Raw genomic sequence first — 15863 nt, 5'->3', positions numbered from 1 at the left:
AGACCAGAACCCAGACCAGAATCACATCCAGACCAGAACCCAGACCAGAATCACATCCAGACCAGAATCCAGACCAGAATCACATCCAGACCAGAACCCTAACAACTTCTGTGATCAACTATGTGATCCAGGATGAATGAACTTTGACCCCTTTCCTCCATCATGACTCTCTGAGGCCCCCTTGTGGCGGGAAACACGTCTGAAACCATGAAAGTGGAGAAAAACGTTAAAATATCGTCTTCTAATGTGACCGTCTCCCTAAATCTTCACGTTTTGGTCGGTGAGTTTGAATCCGTTTTTCCTCTGGCCGTCCGTGTTTTACTCCCAGAGCTTTAAAAACTCAACTCACCGAACTACAAGAAGGCACGAGCGTTTACGACACTGCCCGTCGACATACGGCAGCGGAAAGTGCTTCAGCTGCGGGAAACATGTGCAGAGCTCCGTAGATGAGGAAGGTACAAGCATTTATTTATCTTTGCTTTTCGAAAAGTGTGTGGATTTAACGGCAGGTCTACCGCCGGGTCCCCGGATGTAACCTGCGGGGTTTAGTGCCGAACCGAAACGACAACAGGTGGTTCTGTGAAGACCGGAAGTCGTGGTTCTAAACACTTTTGGATTCGGATCACTTTAGAAAGTGTTCAGACGTGGTCACGTGCTTGAATTGTATTCCTGTCTTCCGCCTGAGACAGTTTACCTGAAACCGTGACCCTGTCTTCATCTCAGGTGAGATTCTCCTTCCGGTCTCGGGATGAGGAGCGGCTTCTGCTTTGATCTTGAAGCATCGGTACCGAGAGAGGAACACCTGAGCTGCACCTGAACCGGAGCCTCCACGTCAGTTTTGTCCAAAGATTTTCCTTTGAATCATCTCAACCATGAGTCTGCTGTTGTAGTGTGGCGCTGTGGTGCAGCGTCCTGATGTTGCTGTCTGTGGCTGCAGATGGAGAACTACAGCAGAGCTCGCAGCGTGGAGCAGCCGTCCGTCTGCCCGTTCGCCGGCCTCGCCGCTGACACGCCTGAGCTGCGGGTCAAAGACGGCAGCAAGATCCGCAACCTGCTGCGCTTCGCCCTGAGCCGCATGGAGGCCAAACGACGAGGGGGGGAGGAGGACGAGGGCGGGCAGAGGGTCCACGCCGCCTGCCCACAGATGGTCTTCACAGCCAGCGGAAAGGCCGTCTCCAAGGCCATCACCTGCGCCGAGATCGTGAAGCGGCGGGTGAAGGGGCTCCACCAGCTGACCCGGCTGCTGCACAGCACCGTGGTGGAGGTGTGGGAGCCGCTGGAGCCCGCCGCCGGCCTGGACAGCCTGAACGTCAGCCGGAAGCTGCCCGCCGTCTGGATCCTGCTGTCCAGAGAGCCGCTGGACAGCAGCCAGCCGGGGTACCAGGCACCCGGTTGCTACGACAACCTGTGGGCCCTGCCTACCAGCAAGGAGGAGGGCGGGGGGATGAACCCAAAGAGGCCGGGGTCCAGGAGGAAGAGGGGAGGAGGAGCAGGAGGTGGAGGAGGAGGAGGAGGAGGCAGCAGGGGAAAAGGGCGACCCAGAGACGCAGCAAAAGGATGGAACTGATTCTAAAGCGGTTTGACTTCAGTGTGAACAGATCCAGACTCATGAGGACTGAAGAGACCAGAGGAGAAAATAAAGTTTATTTGCTTTTTTTTACCAGTGATTCTATGTTCAATGTGTGACTCTATGTGTGGGCGGAGCCATTGTGCCTAGAGAGAGACTGCTCAGAGCTCAGAGGTCGTCAGCGACCTTTGACCCCCACAGCAGTGCTCTCTGGAGGTGTGACGGCTGTGTGCTCTCAGAACTGTTCTGTCTGGTTCACTAATAAAGTTTGACCTCATGATGACCTCAGTGTCTGCGGTGTTTAAAGACTAACGGGTCTGGACGCCTCCCTGGAGAGGCGTTCCAGGCATGTCCCACTGGACGGAGGTCCTGGGGAAGACCCAGGACACGCTGGCCTGGAAATGCATATGTATCATATTTTATTCCAGACTTTTGCTGATAGAAACCCTTTCTAGTCTCTAATGACTTGTTATTGGCCTCAGAAAAGGGACTACTTTCTATTCTGGTCCTGTTGGACCTCAGTGCAGCCTTTGACACTATCGACCACGGTATTTTACTCCATAGATTAGAGCAGGACATAGGGATCAGAGGATCTGCTCTCCAGTGGTTTGAATCCTATTTATCCGACAGGTACCAGTTAATGTAAATGGACATTCCTCTCAGTGCACTCCAGTCAACTACGGAGTCCCACAGGGCTCAGTTCAACCATAAACCTGTTTGTTTCAAGAACATTCACTTCCAGATGCGAATGAGAGTCCACCATGTTGGACGTTCTCCGTGTTCTCCACGTGACACAGAGATGTTCCACCTCAGGTGTTTGGGTGCAGATCTGCTGTCACAGAAGGTCTTAGTTTCTCTGAGGTCTGCAGGGGATCCGGCGCCATCTGACCGTGCTGCTGATCCTTTTATCTCCTCAGGCCACCCCCCCCAGCGCTCAGCTGCTCACGGCACAAGAGGATTACCGGGATTCCTGCAGGAGCATCAGAGCAGCACCGGGGAGGAGCGGAGGATGGACCTGCTCGGAGCCGCCGTCGCCTTCAGGCTGCTGCTGGTCAGCTGGCTCGCCACTGGGCCGGCGCTGGCCCGGGTCCGACACCCTCTGCCCGTTCTGTGGATGATGCCACTTGATTCCGGGGCTGGGGGGGGCAATCGGACTGCCGGCATCGTCTCAGCTGTCCGACTGGCCCTGCAGGACTTGAAGAAACAACCAGCGCCGCTGGGAAGCTACCAGATCCAACTGCAGCCGCTGGACTGTCCGGTGGGTCCAGACCCGGATGGAGGTTCCAGAAAATATTCATTCAGAGCCAGAACAGACTTTAACCACAGAGACAGTTCTAGAAAATTGTCTGGAAACTCGCCTAATGGTTGTTTTTTCTTCCAATATAAGATTTTAATGTTTGTGACTTCCTGTTTCTGATCTTTGGGTGAAGAAACCGTTTCAGGAACACCTTTGGTGTGATCCATCCAAAGTCCTCAGTCCTGGAGCTCAAGCTTTGTGCTGTTTTTGTTTCAGTGTGACCCTGCTAAGGCAATCAAAGCTCTTTTTGACGCTCTGTGGGCGGGGCCCAGATATCTCCTGGTGTTTGGAGGGGCGTGTCCACCTGTGATGGGCCTCCTGGCCCGCTCTCTGCCAGCTCTCGCCCTGGTCCAGGTGAGCCCGGCCTCATTGCTGTCACATGATTTGGGTCGGGGTTTGCACAGGCGCCTTCAGGGTTTTGTGTCCTCCTCTGATGTCTCAGGTGTCCTTCACTGCCCCGCCCCCCAGCCTGTCCAACAGGAAGTGGTACGGGAACCTGTGGAGCACGGCGCCCTCAGAGCGAGCCGTGAACCAGGCCGCCGTAAAACTGCTGCTGCGCTTCAGGTGGAGGAGAGTCGGCGTGATCACGCAGGAGCCATTCTTTGAGGTGAATGTCAGGGGGAGGGGCCAGAAGATTAGACCGTGGTGCACCTCTGGTCAAAGGTCAGACCGTGGTCCACCTCTGGTCAAAGGTCAGACCTCCCTCCTTCTTTTCACGTTCCACCATCCATTTTAGAAGAACATAAACACTCACCTGAGCACTGGTGTTAGCTCAATAGACTGAATGACTGAAATATTTCACACTAGTTGAATTTTAAGGCATAAGTATGCGTGTGAACACTATCTGTTTTGTATACATATCGACAGGTGGACATTTTTGCAACTAACAGGTGTGTTTATAACATTTGAGTGTGTGTAGACAGGCTCCGCCCTTTTTTTTTTTTTTTTTTACATTTGAACCTTACCATAATGATTAACAACCAGTAAACTTGTTGCTTTATGCTGCTTCATGGTCTTATCCCCCTTCCCCTCCTATTATCACCCCCTACCCCCCCCTCTCTCTAACGTCCCTCTCTCTTCTTCCCCTCTTTCCTTTTCCGTCCGGTCCAACACCAAAGATTTTCAGACATGTTTGAAATTAATAAAGTTTGGCCTCAATTACAAAAGGGGTTTATTCAGACATACCTTTGGTTTGTCTGAAGATGAATAACCCCTCTTGTTAAAGTAAAATATGTCCAACACAAGAGGCCCTCAGCTCTCATCTGACTGCCCAGCTGTTGGACAGGACAAGTTAAGAAAAAAAAAAAAAAAAAAAAAAAAAAAAAAAAAAGGTCAGACCGTGGTCCACCTCCGGTCAAAGGTCAGACCGTGGTCCACCTCTGGTCAAAGGTCAGACCGTGGTCCACCTCTGGTCAAAGGTCAGACCGTGGTCCACCTCCGGTCAAAGGTCAGACAGTGGTCCACCTCTGGTCAAAGGTCAGACCGTGGTCCACCTCCGGTCAAAGGTCAGACCGTGGTCCACCTCCGGTCAAAGGTCAGACCGTGGTCCACCTCCGGTCAAAGGTCAGACCGTGGTCCACCTCCGATTAAAGGTCAGACCGTGGTCCACCTCCGGTCAAAGGTCAGACCGTGGTCCACCTCTGGTCAAAGGTCAGACCGTGGTCCACCTCCGGTCAAAGGTCAGACCGTGGTCCACCTCCGGTCAAAGGTCAGACCGTGGTCCACCTCCGGTCAAAGGTCAGACCGTGGTCCACCTCCGATTAAAGGTCAGACCGTGGTCCACCTCCGGTCAAAGGTCAGACCGTGGTCCACCTCTGGTCAAAGGTCAGACCGTGGTCCACCTCCGGTCAAAGGTCAGACCGTGGTCCACCTCCGGTCAAAGGTCAGACCGTGGTCCACCTCCGGTCAAAGGTCAGACCGTGGTCCACCTCCGATTAAAGGTCAGACCGTGGTCCACCTCCGGTCAAAGGTCAGACCGTGGTCCACCTCTGGTCAAAGGTCAGACCGTGGTCCACCTCCGGTCAAAGGTCAGACCGTGGTCCACCTCCGATTAAAGGTCAGACCGTGGTCCACCTCCGATTAAAGGTCAGACCGTGGTCCACCTCCGATTAAAGGTCAGACCGTGGTCCACCTCCGGTCAAAGGTCAGACCGTGGTCCACCTCCGATTAAAGGTCAGACCGTGGTCCACCTCCGATTAAAGGTCAGACCGTGGTCCACCTCCGGTCAAAGGTCAGACCGTGGTCCACCTCCGGTCAAAGGTCAGACCGTGGTCCACCTCCGGTCAAAGGTCAGACAGTGGTCCACCTCTGGTCAAAGGTCAGACCGTGGTCCACCTCCGGTCAAAGGTCAGACCGTGGTCCACCTCCGGTCAAAGGTCAGACCGTGGTCCACCTCCGGTCAAAGGTCAGACCGTGGTCAACCAAACAGAAAGTTCAAAGTTCTGGATCTTTGGTTCTCTGCAGATGAAGAACGACATGATCCGGCAGCTGCAGAAGGTCGACATCCATGTGGCGGCTGCAGAAGGTTTCTCTGAGGACGCCTACGACAGCCTGAAGAGGCTGAAGGTACCAAAGGACCTCCGGGTCACACAGATGTTCTGATGGTTACGGTCTGAAATGGTTGTTCTTTGCAGGATGAAGATGTCCGCATCATCATCGGATACTTCAGTGAAGACTCTGCGTCAGAGGTTTTCTGCTGCGTGAGTTTTATCAGAAGCAGATCTGCTCTGTGCTCTTTCAGCCTCCAGAGGTTGAGCTGGGATGAACACCAGAACAAAACCGTAGAACCAGCAGCTTCCTTGTCCAGAGGTTTTTCCTCGTCCAGCAGCTCCTGTCCACCACGCCGTAACAGAAATGCAGACGGTTCTGCTGGAGCTGCTTTCATGACTTAACTCCTGTTTGCATCTGTAGATGATGAACGCCTCTCAGAGGAGAAAACTGCTGCTTCCTGCAGTCCAATCTTCTCCCAGAGTAAAAATGACATCAACCATGAAAGCTCAGAAGTTTGGGTCACGTCTCAATGAAAACTCATGTAACTCAAAATCCTGAGGAGATTGGTTGGTGGTCCACCTGTTACACTATTTAAACATGTAGTTGTAGAGTTAGATCAGTTAAGTCTCTCTCAGAGTTCTGGTAATCACCTGTCCGTCCTGGGGGAGGATCCCTCCTCCATGTGGACCCCCCTGAGGTTTCTGCTTTTTTCAGGAATCCGTTTATTTATGAGTTTTTCCTTACAGAGAAGGTCTAAAGGCAGGGATGACCAGATTAGTTTAGTCTGTTTAGTTAGTTTAGCCATGACCTATTGAACTCTATGATTCATGTTCTTATCCGGTTACCGGTATGAAGCACATTGAGACACCTATGGTTGTGATCTTGGGATAATAGAAATAAAGCTGAACTGGTTTGAGATGTTCCTGTGGAACAACCTCAGGTTCATCCACCTGTTGTGTTAAAAGCCGTTACCATGGCAACCCGCCCAAAAGCATCTCTAACCACTTCAGCGCATGCAGACGACCAGTACCCGCATTAATGAACGTCTCAGGTTCTGCATGGCATTGCCATGGCAACGGTTGAACTGAGCAGTGGAGCAGAACGTTTAGCGTTTCAGGACATCGTCAAGGTTACCGACTCTGTCAAGCTGCTGCTGATGTCCTGGTGTTGGAAGTTCCCACTACGTATAGGTTCAGTGAATGCAGCATGCTGGTGGGATGCCTCAGTTCTACAGCAGTTCTGGCACAGAACCGCCACAGAACTGGGCCGAGCACCGGAGAACAGCCAGCTTTGTTTCTGTGGCGTCCAGGCACACAGGCTGAACCTGTTCGGCGCTCGGTACCAGTGGATCGTGGCTGGTGGGGGAACGCCGAGATGGACGCCGTCAGGCTGCGCAGCCAGCAGCCTGCAGTCGGCTGCAGACGGGTCCTTCAGGCTTCAGGTCGGAGGGGTCAGCCGCACCGACGCGCCAGGAGTCTCTGGACGGGTTAGGAACTCTTACCGCTCTTCAGAACCTGACGGCACGTTCTGGTCTCTCAACGCGGGTCTGCCTCCGTCCACAGACTCCTCAGGACTACCAGGACTCTTACCTCAGACTGCTGAGCCAGGACGGGTCCGAGGCGGACCCCCTACACCTGTACGCCTACGACGCGGTGTGGGTCGCCGCCAAAGCTCTGAGTCAGGTGATGGAGGCGTCGAGACGGCGGGAGAGGTACCAGAGGAACGCCACGCTCAGAGAGGAGGCGGTGGAGATGCTGCTGGCTGCTGTGAAGAACACGCACTTCCACGGCGTCACTGTGAGCTCCTGAACTGCACACAACCTGCACCCCACACCTGCAGACACTCCACCAAAGCCTCAAACGGCTCAAGATGTTTGCTGCAGTTCAGAAAATCCAAACAGATCAAACGGCTGCAGGTCTTTGCAGGAGAACCAACTCTTCAGATCCTTCAGAGACCAGAGGACTGAAGACGAGCAGCGTCTGCCTTTGGGGGCCATTTTTAGTATTTGGTTTGAACTCATGACCTACCAGTCTTAGGGCGGACACTCCACCACAAGGCCACTGAGATGGGCTTAAAAAGGTAGCCTGAGCAGATGTGAACTCTATGAACAACTGCAGCCCAGATGGAACCAGGACCAGGTTCTGTAGAGGAACCATCAGGAACATCTGCAGGCGGACACTCCACCAGAGGAGGGGCCAACTGTCCAACCCTCCAAATGATGAGGCCCTCAGAAAGCCGGAGAACCTGATGGTTCCAGATGTTTGGACCCGCTGAGATCCAGAAGATCCGAGTGTGAATCCGGTGGGAAGGGTCTCCAGAAGGGGACCTCCAGCTTTAGCAGCGTCTGACTGAAGCACCAAAGAACCCGGACACACCCAGAACGGACCCACTGTGAGACTGTACCGCCCTGGCCTCACCGGTTCTGTCTCTGCTCAGGGCCCGGTTCTGTTCCGGAACGGGGAGAGGATGTCCACCATCAGCCTGATCCAGGTTCAAGGTGAGGAGCAGCTTCCTGAAGCGGCGTCTGAGGGACACGGCTGACGGCGTGTCTGTGTCTCCAGGCGGCGGCGGCGGCGTGGCGGTGGGGGAGTTCAACACCAGCAACCAGCAGCTCCGCCTCCACAAGCAGCTGCTCAAGTTCTCAGGTCAGCAGGTCCACGAGGGGTTTTGGACCCTCTTAAGCTTCTTCTGAGCGGTCAAAGGTCGGGTTCAGCCAAACATCCAACTTCAGATCCTTTTTTCCTGAGACGACCTCCGTTTGCTTTAGAACTTTTCTCTGGATGGTTCTGGAGGTTCTTCAGAACAGGTCTGGACTTTTGGCTCACTCAGCGGTTTTCATTCGTTCCTTTCTTTATTGTTCTGGATTTTGGACTTTTGTGGTTAGAACAGCTTTTCCTTCAGATGTTCTCGTCTTCATGGAGACGTTTAGGGTCCTGATGCGGCGCCGCATCATCAGCTGAAGGACCACTTTGTAGATCAGTCAGCGATTTAGCGGCTGGAGATGACGTGAAGGGAAGGATTTTAAGATTTAAGACGCCCGGTTTTTATAAAACTAAAGGTTTTAAACATGGAGGAACATGTGACATTGATTTAAACCTCAAGAATCTACAGATAAAAGCCAAACATCAGAACAGAAGCTGGGATGACTGACAACCTCCATCTGTGGAGACCCCCATCAGGGTTTTTAGTGTGGGGGGGGTAAAATGGGAAGATGCCCAAGCAGAGAAAATCTGTACAAATCTTGGAGGGGGGTGGCAGCGGTCCTCTCAGGTGACTCCACCCTTCAGGTCTTCATGTCTCATCTCCTGCAGTTGCAGGTTCGAATCCCGTTCCGAGGCCCGTGGCTCCTCCGAATCTGTCCCGGTGCGTCCCGTGTTGTTAGCTGGGGCTGCGTCATCATGCTACTTTTACAGTACCGGGCCAGAACCGGTACTGGACTCAGTCGCTTCCCTCCTCAGACGTCACTCTGAGCTCAGCTGTGTGATGATGTCACCACGTCAATAACCAATCACAGCACAGGAGGTCCCTTCCTGCTGCCGCCGCGGTGGAGACGCTCCACCTTCCAGCTTCTCCAGCTGTCTCTCCGGTTCTGGTTCTGGACTCTGACATGCGTTTGCTGCAGCAGGTCCAGGACCAGCCAGAGACCAGCCGGTCCTCCTCCTGGAGCGGCGCCACGTCAGCCTGCCTCTGTACGTCGCTCTGTCTGCAGCTGCAGGTGCAGCCATCTTCATCACACTGACCGCCCTCCTCTTCATCATCATCAACCACAGACGCTGGTAGGTCCTCTGCAGCTGCACCTGAAGGTTAAACGCCACCGGCTGAGGTCTCCACCTGACTGCAGGCGGAGCATCTCCGGTGGCTCCTTCCAGGACCTGCTGCTCCTGCTGGGCCTCCTGCTCTCCTCCTCCTCGGTTCTCCTCTCTGGTCTGGACGGAGCCTCCCTGTCCGAGTGGACCTTCGAGACCCTCTGCTCCGTGAGTCCCCCTCACCCTCATGATCTCTGGTTCCGTCCCAGAAGAGCTGAGGTCCAGTCTCCTCCTGGTTCTGCAGGCCCACCTGTGGACCCTCTCGGTGGGACACGCCATGACCTCGGCGGCGCTCTTCGGCGGGATCTGGAGGATTTACTCCCAGAAGGTTAATGAGGATCAGGTTCTCCGTGTTCCACAGTCCAGATGTTTCAGGGATCTACTGTTCCTGCAGAAGGAACCGGACCGGATCCACATCTGGGTTTTCCTGCCAGATGTGTTGGTTCTGACCTCCTGGCAGATCCTGGACCCCCCCAGGAGGGTGGAGCCCCAGCATCATTTAGAGGTCAGTAGGGAAAAGGCTGTGGTTTCTGGACAACCCCCCCTCCCCTTTGAACCCAGACGGACACCGTTTCTGGGTGTTTCAGGGCCGGCCTGCAGATCCGGACCTCCTCACTCAGCCGTTCTCCAAACACTGCGGCAGCAGCAACACGGAGCTGTGGCTCGCCGCCGCCTTCGGGTTCAAGGTCCCTCTGCTGGTGAGCGACTGAAGATGGCGGGCACAGCCTTTAGGCCTGGGGGGGGACCCTCAGGATCTGAACGGCAGACGTTGAACCAACCACGACGCGTCACATGATCAGGCTGCTGAAGGTTCACGCCGTCTTCTGCGTTTGCTCTGCAGGGTCTGGGATGTTTCCTGGCCTGGAGCATCAGGTCGGCAGGCGGGGCTACACCGCTGACCCTCAGCATGTTCGCTCTGAGCGCGCTCAGTGCGTCCGGCGTGTCGGGGTCGCTGCTCACCTCCCACAATCCTTCGCTCCAGTTCTGCCTGTACAGCTTCCTCGTCCTCGGGGGGTCCCTCCTCCTCCTGGGTGCTCTGCTGGGACCACAGGTCAGCCTGACGTTCTCCCCCCTCCCTGCAGAGGGTGTGGCCTCCTTCAGGTTCTGGTTTTTCTGGGTCCAGTTCTGTTCTTCTCAGACATATAAAAATATAAATAAAATAACCTCAAAGAGATCTCCAAAGCAGACTGGAACTGAAACCTCAGAGGCAGCTGGCCCCCACCTGGCTGAGAGATTTCTGCACGGGGGGGGGGTCCCGTTTTGCCAGGACTTCTCTGGTGGGCCGGCTGTCTGGGCTTGGGGCTGGGTTCCCTCCACCTCTGGCCCGAGGGGGTAGGGGGGGGGGGGGTCGCTCTTGTGGGATGGGGGGTGTCAGCAGGGTTTCAAGTGTTTGACCGGTTGGGGCACAGGGGCCTGGGTTTGCCCCCCCACTTACTTGTCTCTTCTGTCTTCATGTGGAGGTAGGCCGCTCAGGCTAGGGGGGGGGGGGGTTCAATTTGTGATGTAACCCCTCCTGGGTTGCTGTGTGGCCCCCTCCTTCCTTGGCTTGATGCCACATCAGACGGGGGCCTTGGGGGGGGGGGGCCTTGGGCCCCATGACCAAAATTGTCGAGTCTGATCGGTCAATTTATACCATTTTTGTCAAGGACCCCCCCATCTCTCACAAGCGGGAGGGAGTGGCCCCCACCCTTTCTGGACTGGGTTGTTGATTTCCTGCACCATGATGTGGGCATTTGTGATGTTCGTGTCTCGGGTCAGGATGGTGGTGGTCCCCCGTTTGGACCCTTGGCATGGGGGAGGGGGGGGGCTCTTCCCCCAACCCTGTTCTAGATGGCCTAGCACAACCCAATGTTTTTGTTAAAAACAACGACCTTCCCTCCAAACGTCTCTGTAACCCTTGTTCTATCCTAGACACTTTACCATTGGGAGTTGGGTCATCTAGACCCACTAGACCTTTTTTCTTCAATGATTTGTGATCTTCACTGGTGTCCATGGATTACATGAAATCTTTCCACCTTTATCCAAGTAAGTGAAGCTCTGATACCTTCAGCCTTCCACCTGCTTCAAAGCTTCGTCTTCATCTGCAGATCTGTGCGGCGGTTCGGGGCGACGTGAAGCCGCAGCCGCCCTCCGGGCTGCAGGAGGAGGCTTCAGAGGAGGAAGATGAGCTGAGGAGGACCAACCAGCAGCTGCAGAGTCAGAGCGCTCAGGTGATGCTCCGCCTCTGACTCCGCCGCAGGAAGTCTGAATCTCAGGGAAATGAGGCTCTTTCTGCTCTCTGCAGCTGGACGTCCAGATTGAAACCATCGGCATGCAGCTCTCAGAGATGACGGAAGACGCGGGTGGAGAACAGAGTAAACTGATGAAGCATCCTGTCTGAGGAGCAAAGACGTCTCCCTAAAGCGCCTCTCCTCTTCCTCCAGCAGCGCCTGAAGCACCTTCTGCGGTGAAGAGCCATGCGGTTCAGCTCTGTGCTCTCAGGGCCTCCAGCGTCAGCAGCATCAACTCCCCTGAACAGTGAGTACTCTCCATCCGTCCGTCGGCTCCTCAGATCGGCTCCTCTGGATTTGAGGAGCATGAAGATCTCCTTCTGTTGTCAGGGTGAGCCGCCGTCTGTCCGTCCAGCTGCCCATCCTCCATCACTCCTACCTGCCGCTCATCGGCGGCGTCAGATCCAGCAGCTCCAGTTTGTTCGGCTGCCATGAAGCACCGGCCCGCCGCTACGACAACTTCCTGTGAGCCGCCGCGGCGTTCCTGCAGGAACCGGAGCAGAAGAACCTCCAGCAGATTGATTTCCCGATGAAGCAATAAAACTGACTTTAAACTGGCTCCAGGGGTGGAGACTTCCTCTTTGCCACCAGCATAACGGTTCCAGGATGTTTGATTTAGGCGGGAAACACAGACACGTGTTGATCACGTTCCTGCAGAAACATCACATCATCGTCTGCAAAGATGTGAGCAGCGTCTTCTAGAACGGTTCTGAATGAATCAGGATCCCATCAGCACAGATGTAGAGCACATAGATGGACCTGATGGTGAACCGACGCGGCCTGCTCACCACAGGGATGCTAGTCTGATGCCAGTGGGGGGGGGCTGAGCGTTCCCTCCTACAGCATTGTGGAGGCAGGCACTGAAAACGCAGCGTGGGTGGGAGGGTCCTCTGTGACTAATGTGGGAGGGGTCAAACGGCCTCAGACGTATAAAACAGCTGTTTCAGCAGCGGGGCAGTAGTTCACCATGGCCCCCCCCAAAAAGCTCCTGGTCGTGTCCTACCTGGCTGTGCTGCTGGTTTTCGTGGACGCCTCCTCCTCCTCCTCAGGTGAGTGGGGGGGTTTTCTGCTGTCAGGAGATTCTCACATTTAAAGGAATTACAGTAAAAAAGATAAACCCCCTACGTTTCTTGTCATTGGGGGGTTTACGGGCTTCCATTATCGTTTTCTGGGTCAGAAACAGGACCTGCTGTTAAAATCATGTTTTTGAAGGTTTGAAAACGGTTTTAGTTTCACGTAAATAAAGTTAATTTCTTCCATCCTGTTGAACTAAAACGAGGTTTTTAAAAAGTTGCTTCCAGAAGATTTAAAGACAGGATGCACGTCTTCATCTGCAGAAACATCCCATAATAACCTTCATATGGCTGCAACCCTTCAGTTTCTGCTCCGCCTCTTTCCATGAACCTGTTTGTAAACAGCTTTTCAACTAAAAGAACTATTTCTGAAAAGCTTCAGCTTCCAGCCCCGGCGGGTCAAAGTGACACTCCCACCTCCGTGCTTCCTGCAGTCGTTTTGGTTCTGGTGACCAGCAGCTCGTTCTGACCTGAACCTCACTGCAGAACCTTTGATGTTCATGAGTTTGACAGAAGTTCTCTAAACCTCTGAGGTGCAGCGTCTGTTCGATTCCTGACAAACACTGTTTCAGCAGCAGCTCTTCTTCTGTGGTCACTTTCCTCAGATCAGGATCTCTCCATGAAAGCATCAGATCTCATCAGCGCACGTTCCTGAAAAGGACGTCAGTCGTGTGGAAACACGTCTGCTTCATCTGTGCAGCACAGATGAAGAGCGTTTCAGTGGATCTTCCTCAAACACGAGCTGTGAAGAGTCGGATTCAGATCGCCTCATAAATGAAACATTTGCTCGCCGTTAGCATCAAACTGACGTAGAAGGGACCAAATCCCAAAAAACGGTCGTTAGTCTAAGTTCACAGGGATCCAGCAAGTTTGGCAGAAGACGCTGAACCAAAGCCAAAGTCGGTTGTGAGTTTGGGCTTGTCTCTGGAAAATCCCGTGGCTGCTGTTCTCACGGTGATCAAAACAAACTATTTATGAAAGAAAGTGCTTCTCATGCATTGCACAACTCAGACGCTGCAGACGTTCAGACGCTGAGTTTTTCCCCCCTTCTTTTCTGACAGGCAAAAGAGGGATTTTCCATGCAGACCTCAGTCGTCCAGAACTGACAGATCTGTACAACAGCCGGGTGATGTCAGCAGAGAAGATGACGAGACGAATGGGGTCCAGCTCCTCTGGATCCGGTATCTTCAGTCACAGCGGAGTTCGGTCAGTTGAGGCTCCTCCAAGCTGCTTCTCCATGATGCATCTGAAGGACCAGGATGAAAACAAACTTCACGTTTTTCTGTCTTGACCTTCAGTTAGATCGGGCGTCGGCAACCCGCGGCTCCGGAGCCGCATGCGGCTCTTTAGCGCTGCTTGAAAGTGAATATTCTGATCTCCTGCTACACAACAGTCCGATGGCTGTCCAGGGGTGACGTTTAGCGTCGCTTTGTCGTCTGTTTAGAACACGTGAAAACATTCCTGAAAAGCAAAGACCTGAACTACCCACAACTGGAAGATCCTCAGTAGCTCAAAAAGCTGCACGTTTTGGTGGATATGACTGTGAGGAGCCACCTAAAGGAGCTGAAGGAAAGTCTGCAGGCGCCGCAAATGCTTGAAGCTGTTCTGTCATTACAGCCAAGCTGACTGTCTTTGGGCACGTCCTCACGCACGTTCCATTTATTGTTTTGTGTTTGAATCCTCAAAATAAAAATGACATCAAAAATCAGATTTTTTTTTATTTTTTTTATTACATTTCTGTAATTTTATCGTGGGAGCCGGTTTAGCTCGTGCTGGTTTGCGGCGCCTTCCGTCCGTGAAACCAGGGTTCGACTCCGGGCTGCTCCCTGTTCCCTTCTCTACCTCTGTGCCGGTCCCAAGCCCGGTTTGAGAAGGTTGCGTCAGGAAGGGCATCCGGCGTAAAACATTGCCAAATTTACCATGCGACTTGTTCGCTGTGGCGACCCCTGATGGGAGAAGCCGAAAGTGGAAGACATTTCTGTAATTTTATCAAAGCAATGAAACATAATTCATTAATATTATAATGAAGTTAAACTTCAACAGAGCAGTCACGTGACGCGTCGTTCTCCCAGAATGCACTGCAGGGCAAATAAACATTTAATCGTTAATAATGCTCATTATGTATTTGTAACAACTTAGTCATTTTGATAGCAGGTTAATATATCTAATATAGACACACATTGCATGTGTTGCCTTCATTATAAGGCTTAAATAGGGCTTTTAATATTTTTGCGGCTCCAGACATTTTTGTTTTTTTCGTCCAATTTGGCTCTTTCAACATTTTGGGTTGCCGACCCCTGGACTAGACCATCAGCAGAAATGAGGCCGGCTTTAAATGTTCAGCTTTTCCTTCTTTTGGCAACAAAAACCAATTCTTCTTTAAAATAAAAGTGGAAAAGTTGCTTAAAAGTCTTGAATTTTTGGTCCAACACTGAGGACAGTGTGTCTGCAGACAGGATCACTCATGCCAGTTTCCATTGATTCAGAACCAGAACCGGGTCTCCAACTCAGACTGTTTGTTCTGCAGACTGACGCTGGAAGACGGCTCGCAGTGGCTCGTCCATAAAGGCGACGGATACGGCGACACTTCAGAGACGGTGGCAACAAGAGCGAGCGGCATGAGCTCCGACTGGAAGGTGAGAGGAAAATCCTGCAGGGTTAGGATTATTTAAGACCAGAGGAGCAGATCTAGAGCAGCAGCTCTGTACTGCAGCTGCATTTTCCTGATCCTGACCCAGATTATGACGTTTTCAGAAGTCTGCAGAGGCTGAGAACGGTTCTGTTTGGGTCCACAGGTGACCCAGACGAAGGACATCCACGGCTCACAGAGAGTGGCGGACTACGTGCGGGCCGGAGGCTCCGACTACAACCTGATTACGGACAACTGCCACCACGCGTCTGGCCGGATGATGAAGCTGGGAGGCTGATCCTCCCCCAGTGGATCTCCTTCACCAAGGAGTCCGTCTTCTTCATCCAGGAGGTGCAGCTCCGGCTCGGTCCGGGCTTTCCAGAATCTTCTGAGATCTTCCTTAAATGTCTTAAATGGTGGCTGGCTGACCTCTGCTCTGCTGCATGAGTCTCCGTTTCTGTAGCTGCTCTCCCTGAAAAGGCTTTTATCCTCACAAACATTTGGTGAAATAAAAATATGAATCCCAGTTCTTTGTTTGAATCTCACAAGACGGCGGCAGACGCTCAACCGGGGGTCTGTCCTGCAGACCACAGGGGTGGGGACCATCTCTGAAGGAGCGTCACAATGCACTTTGGTGAATGTGAGGGTGGTGGCAGCACTGAGGTCAGAGGTCAAAGGAGCTCCAAATACTAAACTCTGAGGCTTTTATTTTGAAGAAAGGTTCCTGCTGC

The 15863-nt window shown here is 53.2% G+C and overlaps 3 protein-coding genes across 6 annotated transcripts; all 3 read left to right on the top strand.

Moving 5' to 3' along the window:
• Positions 1 to 196: 196 nt before the first annotated feature.
• On the top strand, positions 197 to 1850 carry LOC101165503 (ribonuclease P protein subunit p25-like protein). Its single transcript, XM_004078431.4, has 3 exons — positions 197 to 455; positions 724 to 831; positions 938 to 1850. Exon 3 carries the CDS (start codon positions 938 to 940, stop codon positions 1565 to 1567), a length of 630 nt encoding a protein of 209 aa, XP_004078479.1. The 5' UTR covers positions 197 to 455; positions 724 to 831; the 3' UTR covers positions 1568 to 1850.
• A 381-nt stretch (positions 1851 to 2231) lies between these two features.
• LOC101173578 (gamma-aminobutyric acid type B receptor subunit 2-like) lies at positions 2232 to 11989 on the top strand. Of its 4 annotated transcripts, none has more exons than XM_023964533.1 (19): positions 2232 to 2825; positions 3081 to 3218; positions 3307 to 3471; positions 5328 to 5429; positions 5498 to 5563; positions 6664 to 6840; positions 6917 to 7150; positions 7791 to 7851; positions 7916 to 7999; positions 8977 to 9130; positions 9196 to 9328; positions 9405 to 9488; positions 9558 to 9665; positions 9748 to 9858; positions 10002 to 10211; positions 11248 to 11370; positions 11445 to 11514; positions 11584 to 11677; positions 11761 to 11989. In XM_023964533.1, exons 1-19 carry the CDS (start codon positions 2310 to 2312, stop codon positions 11897 to 11899), a joined length of 2769 nt encoding a protein of 922 aa, XP_023820301.1. In that variant the 5' UTR covers positions 2232 to 2309; the 3' UTR covers positions 11900 to 11989. The 4 variants fall into 4 exon arrangements, with proteins under 4 accessions (XP_023820301.1, XP_023820299.1, XP_023820300.1 ...); XM_023964531.1 differs by having other exon boundaries at positions 2233 to 2825; positions 8980 to 9130; positions 9555 to 9665; XM_023964532.1 differs by having other exon boundaries at positions 2233 to 2825; positions 9555 to 9665; positions 11587 to 11677.
• A 357-nt stretch (positions 11990 to 12346) lies between these two features.
• LOC101173813 lies at positions 12347 to 15658 on the top strand. Its single transcript, XM_004078547.3, has 4 exons — positions 12347 to 12479; positions 13565 to 13709; positions 15031 to 15139; positions 15299 to 15658. Exons 1-4 carry the CDS (start codon positions 12398 to 12400, stop codon positions 15428 to 15430), a joined length of 468 nt encoding a protein of 155 aa, XP_004078595.1. The 5' UTR covers positions 12347 to 12397; the 3' UTR covers positions 15431 to 15658.
• Positions 15659 to 15863: the final 205 nt, after the last annotated feature.

The sequence above is a fragment of the Oryzias latipes genome, chromosome 16, assembly GCF_002234675.1.
Source record: "Oryzias latipes chromosome 16, ASM223467v1".
Taxonomy (NCBI): Eukaryota; Metazoa; Chordata; class Actinopteri; order Beloniformes; family Adrianichthyidae; genus Oryzias; species Oryzias latipes.
This window is presented reverse-complemented; position numbering and strand designations above follow the sequence as displayed.

Excerpts from the sequence above, each read along its gene's own strand:
- LOC101165503 (XM_004078431.4), top strand. The coding sequence starts at position 938 with ATGGAGAACTACAGCAGAGCTCGCAGCGTGGAGCAGCCGTCCGTCTGC.
- LOC101173578 (XM_023964530.1), top strand. The coding sequence starts at position 2,310 with ATGCGAATGAGAGTCCACCATGTTGGACGTTCTCCGTGTTCTCCACGT. Across the intron at positions 2,826-3,080 it reads TGCAGCCGCTGGACTGTCCG|TGTGACCCTGCTAAGGCAAT; the intron begins GTGGGTCCAGAC and ends TTTTTGTTTCAG. Across the intron at positions 10,212-11,247 it reads GTGCTCTGCTGGGACCACAG|ATCTGTGCGGCGGTTCGGGG; the intron begins GTCAGCCTGACG and ends CTTCATCTGCAG.
- LOC101173813 (XM_004078547.3), top strand. The coding sequence starts at position 12,398 with ATGGCCCCCCCCAAAAAGCTCCTGGTCGTGTCCTACCTGGCTGTGCTG. Across the intron at positions 13,710-15,030 it reads TTCAGTCACAGCGGAGTTCG|ACTGACGCTGGAAGACGGCT; the intron begins GTCAGTTGAGGC and ends TTTGTTCTGCAG. Across the intron at positions 15,140-15,298 it reads GCATGAGCTCCGACTGGAAG|GTGACCCAGACGAAGGACAT; the intron begins GTGAGAGGAAAA and ends TTGGGTCCACAG.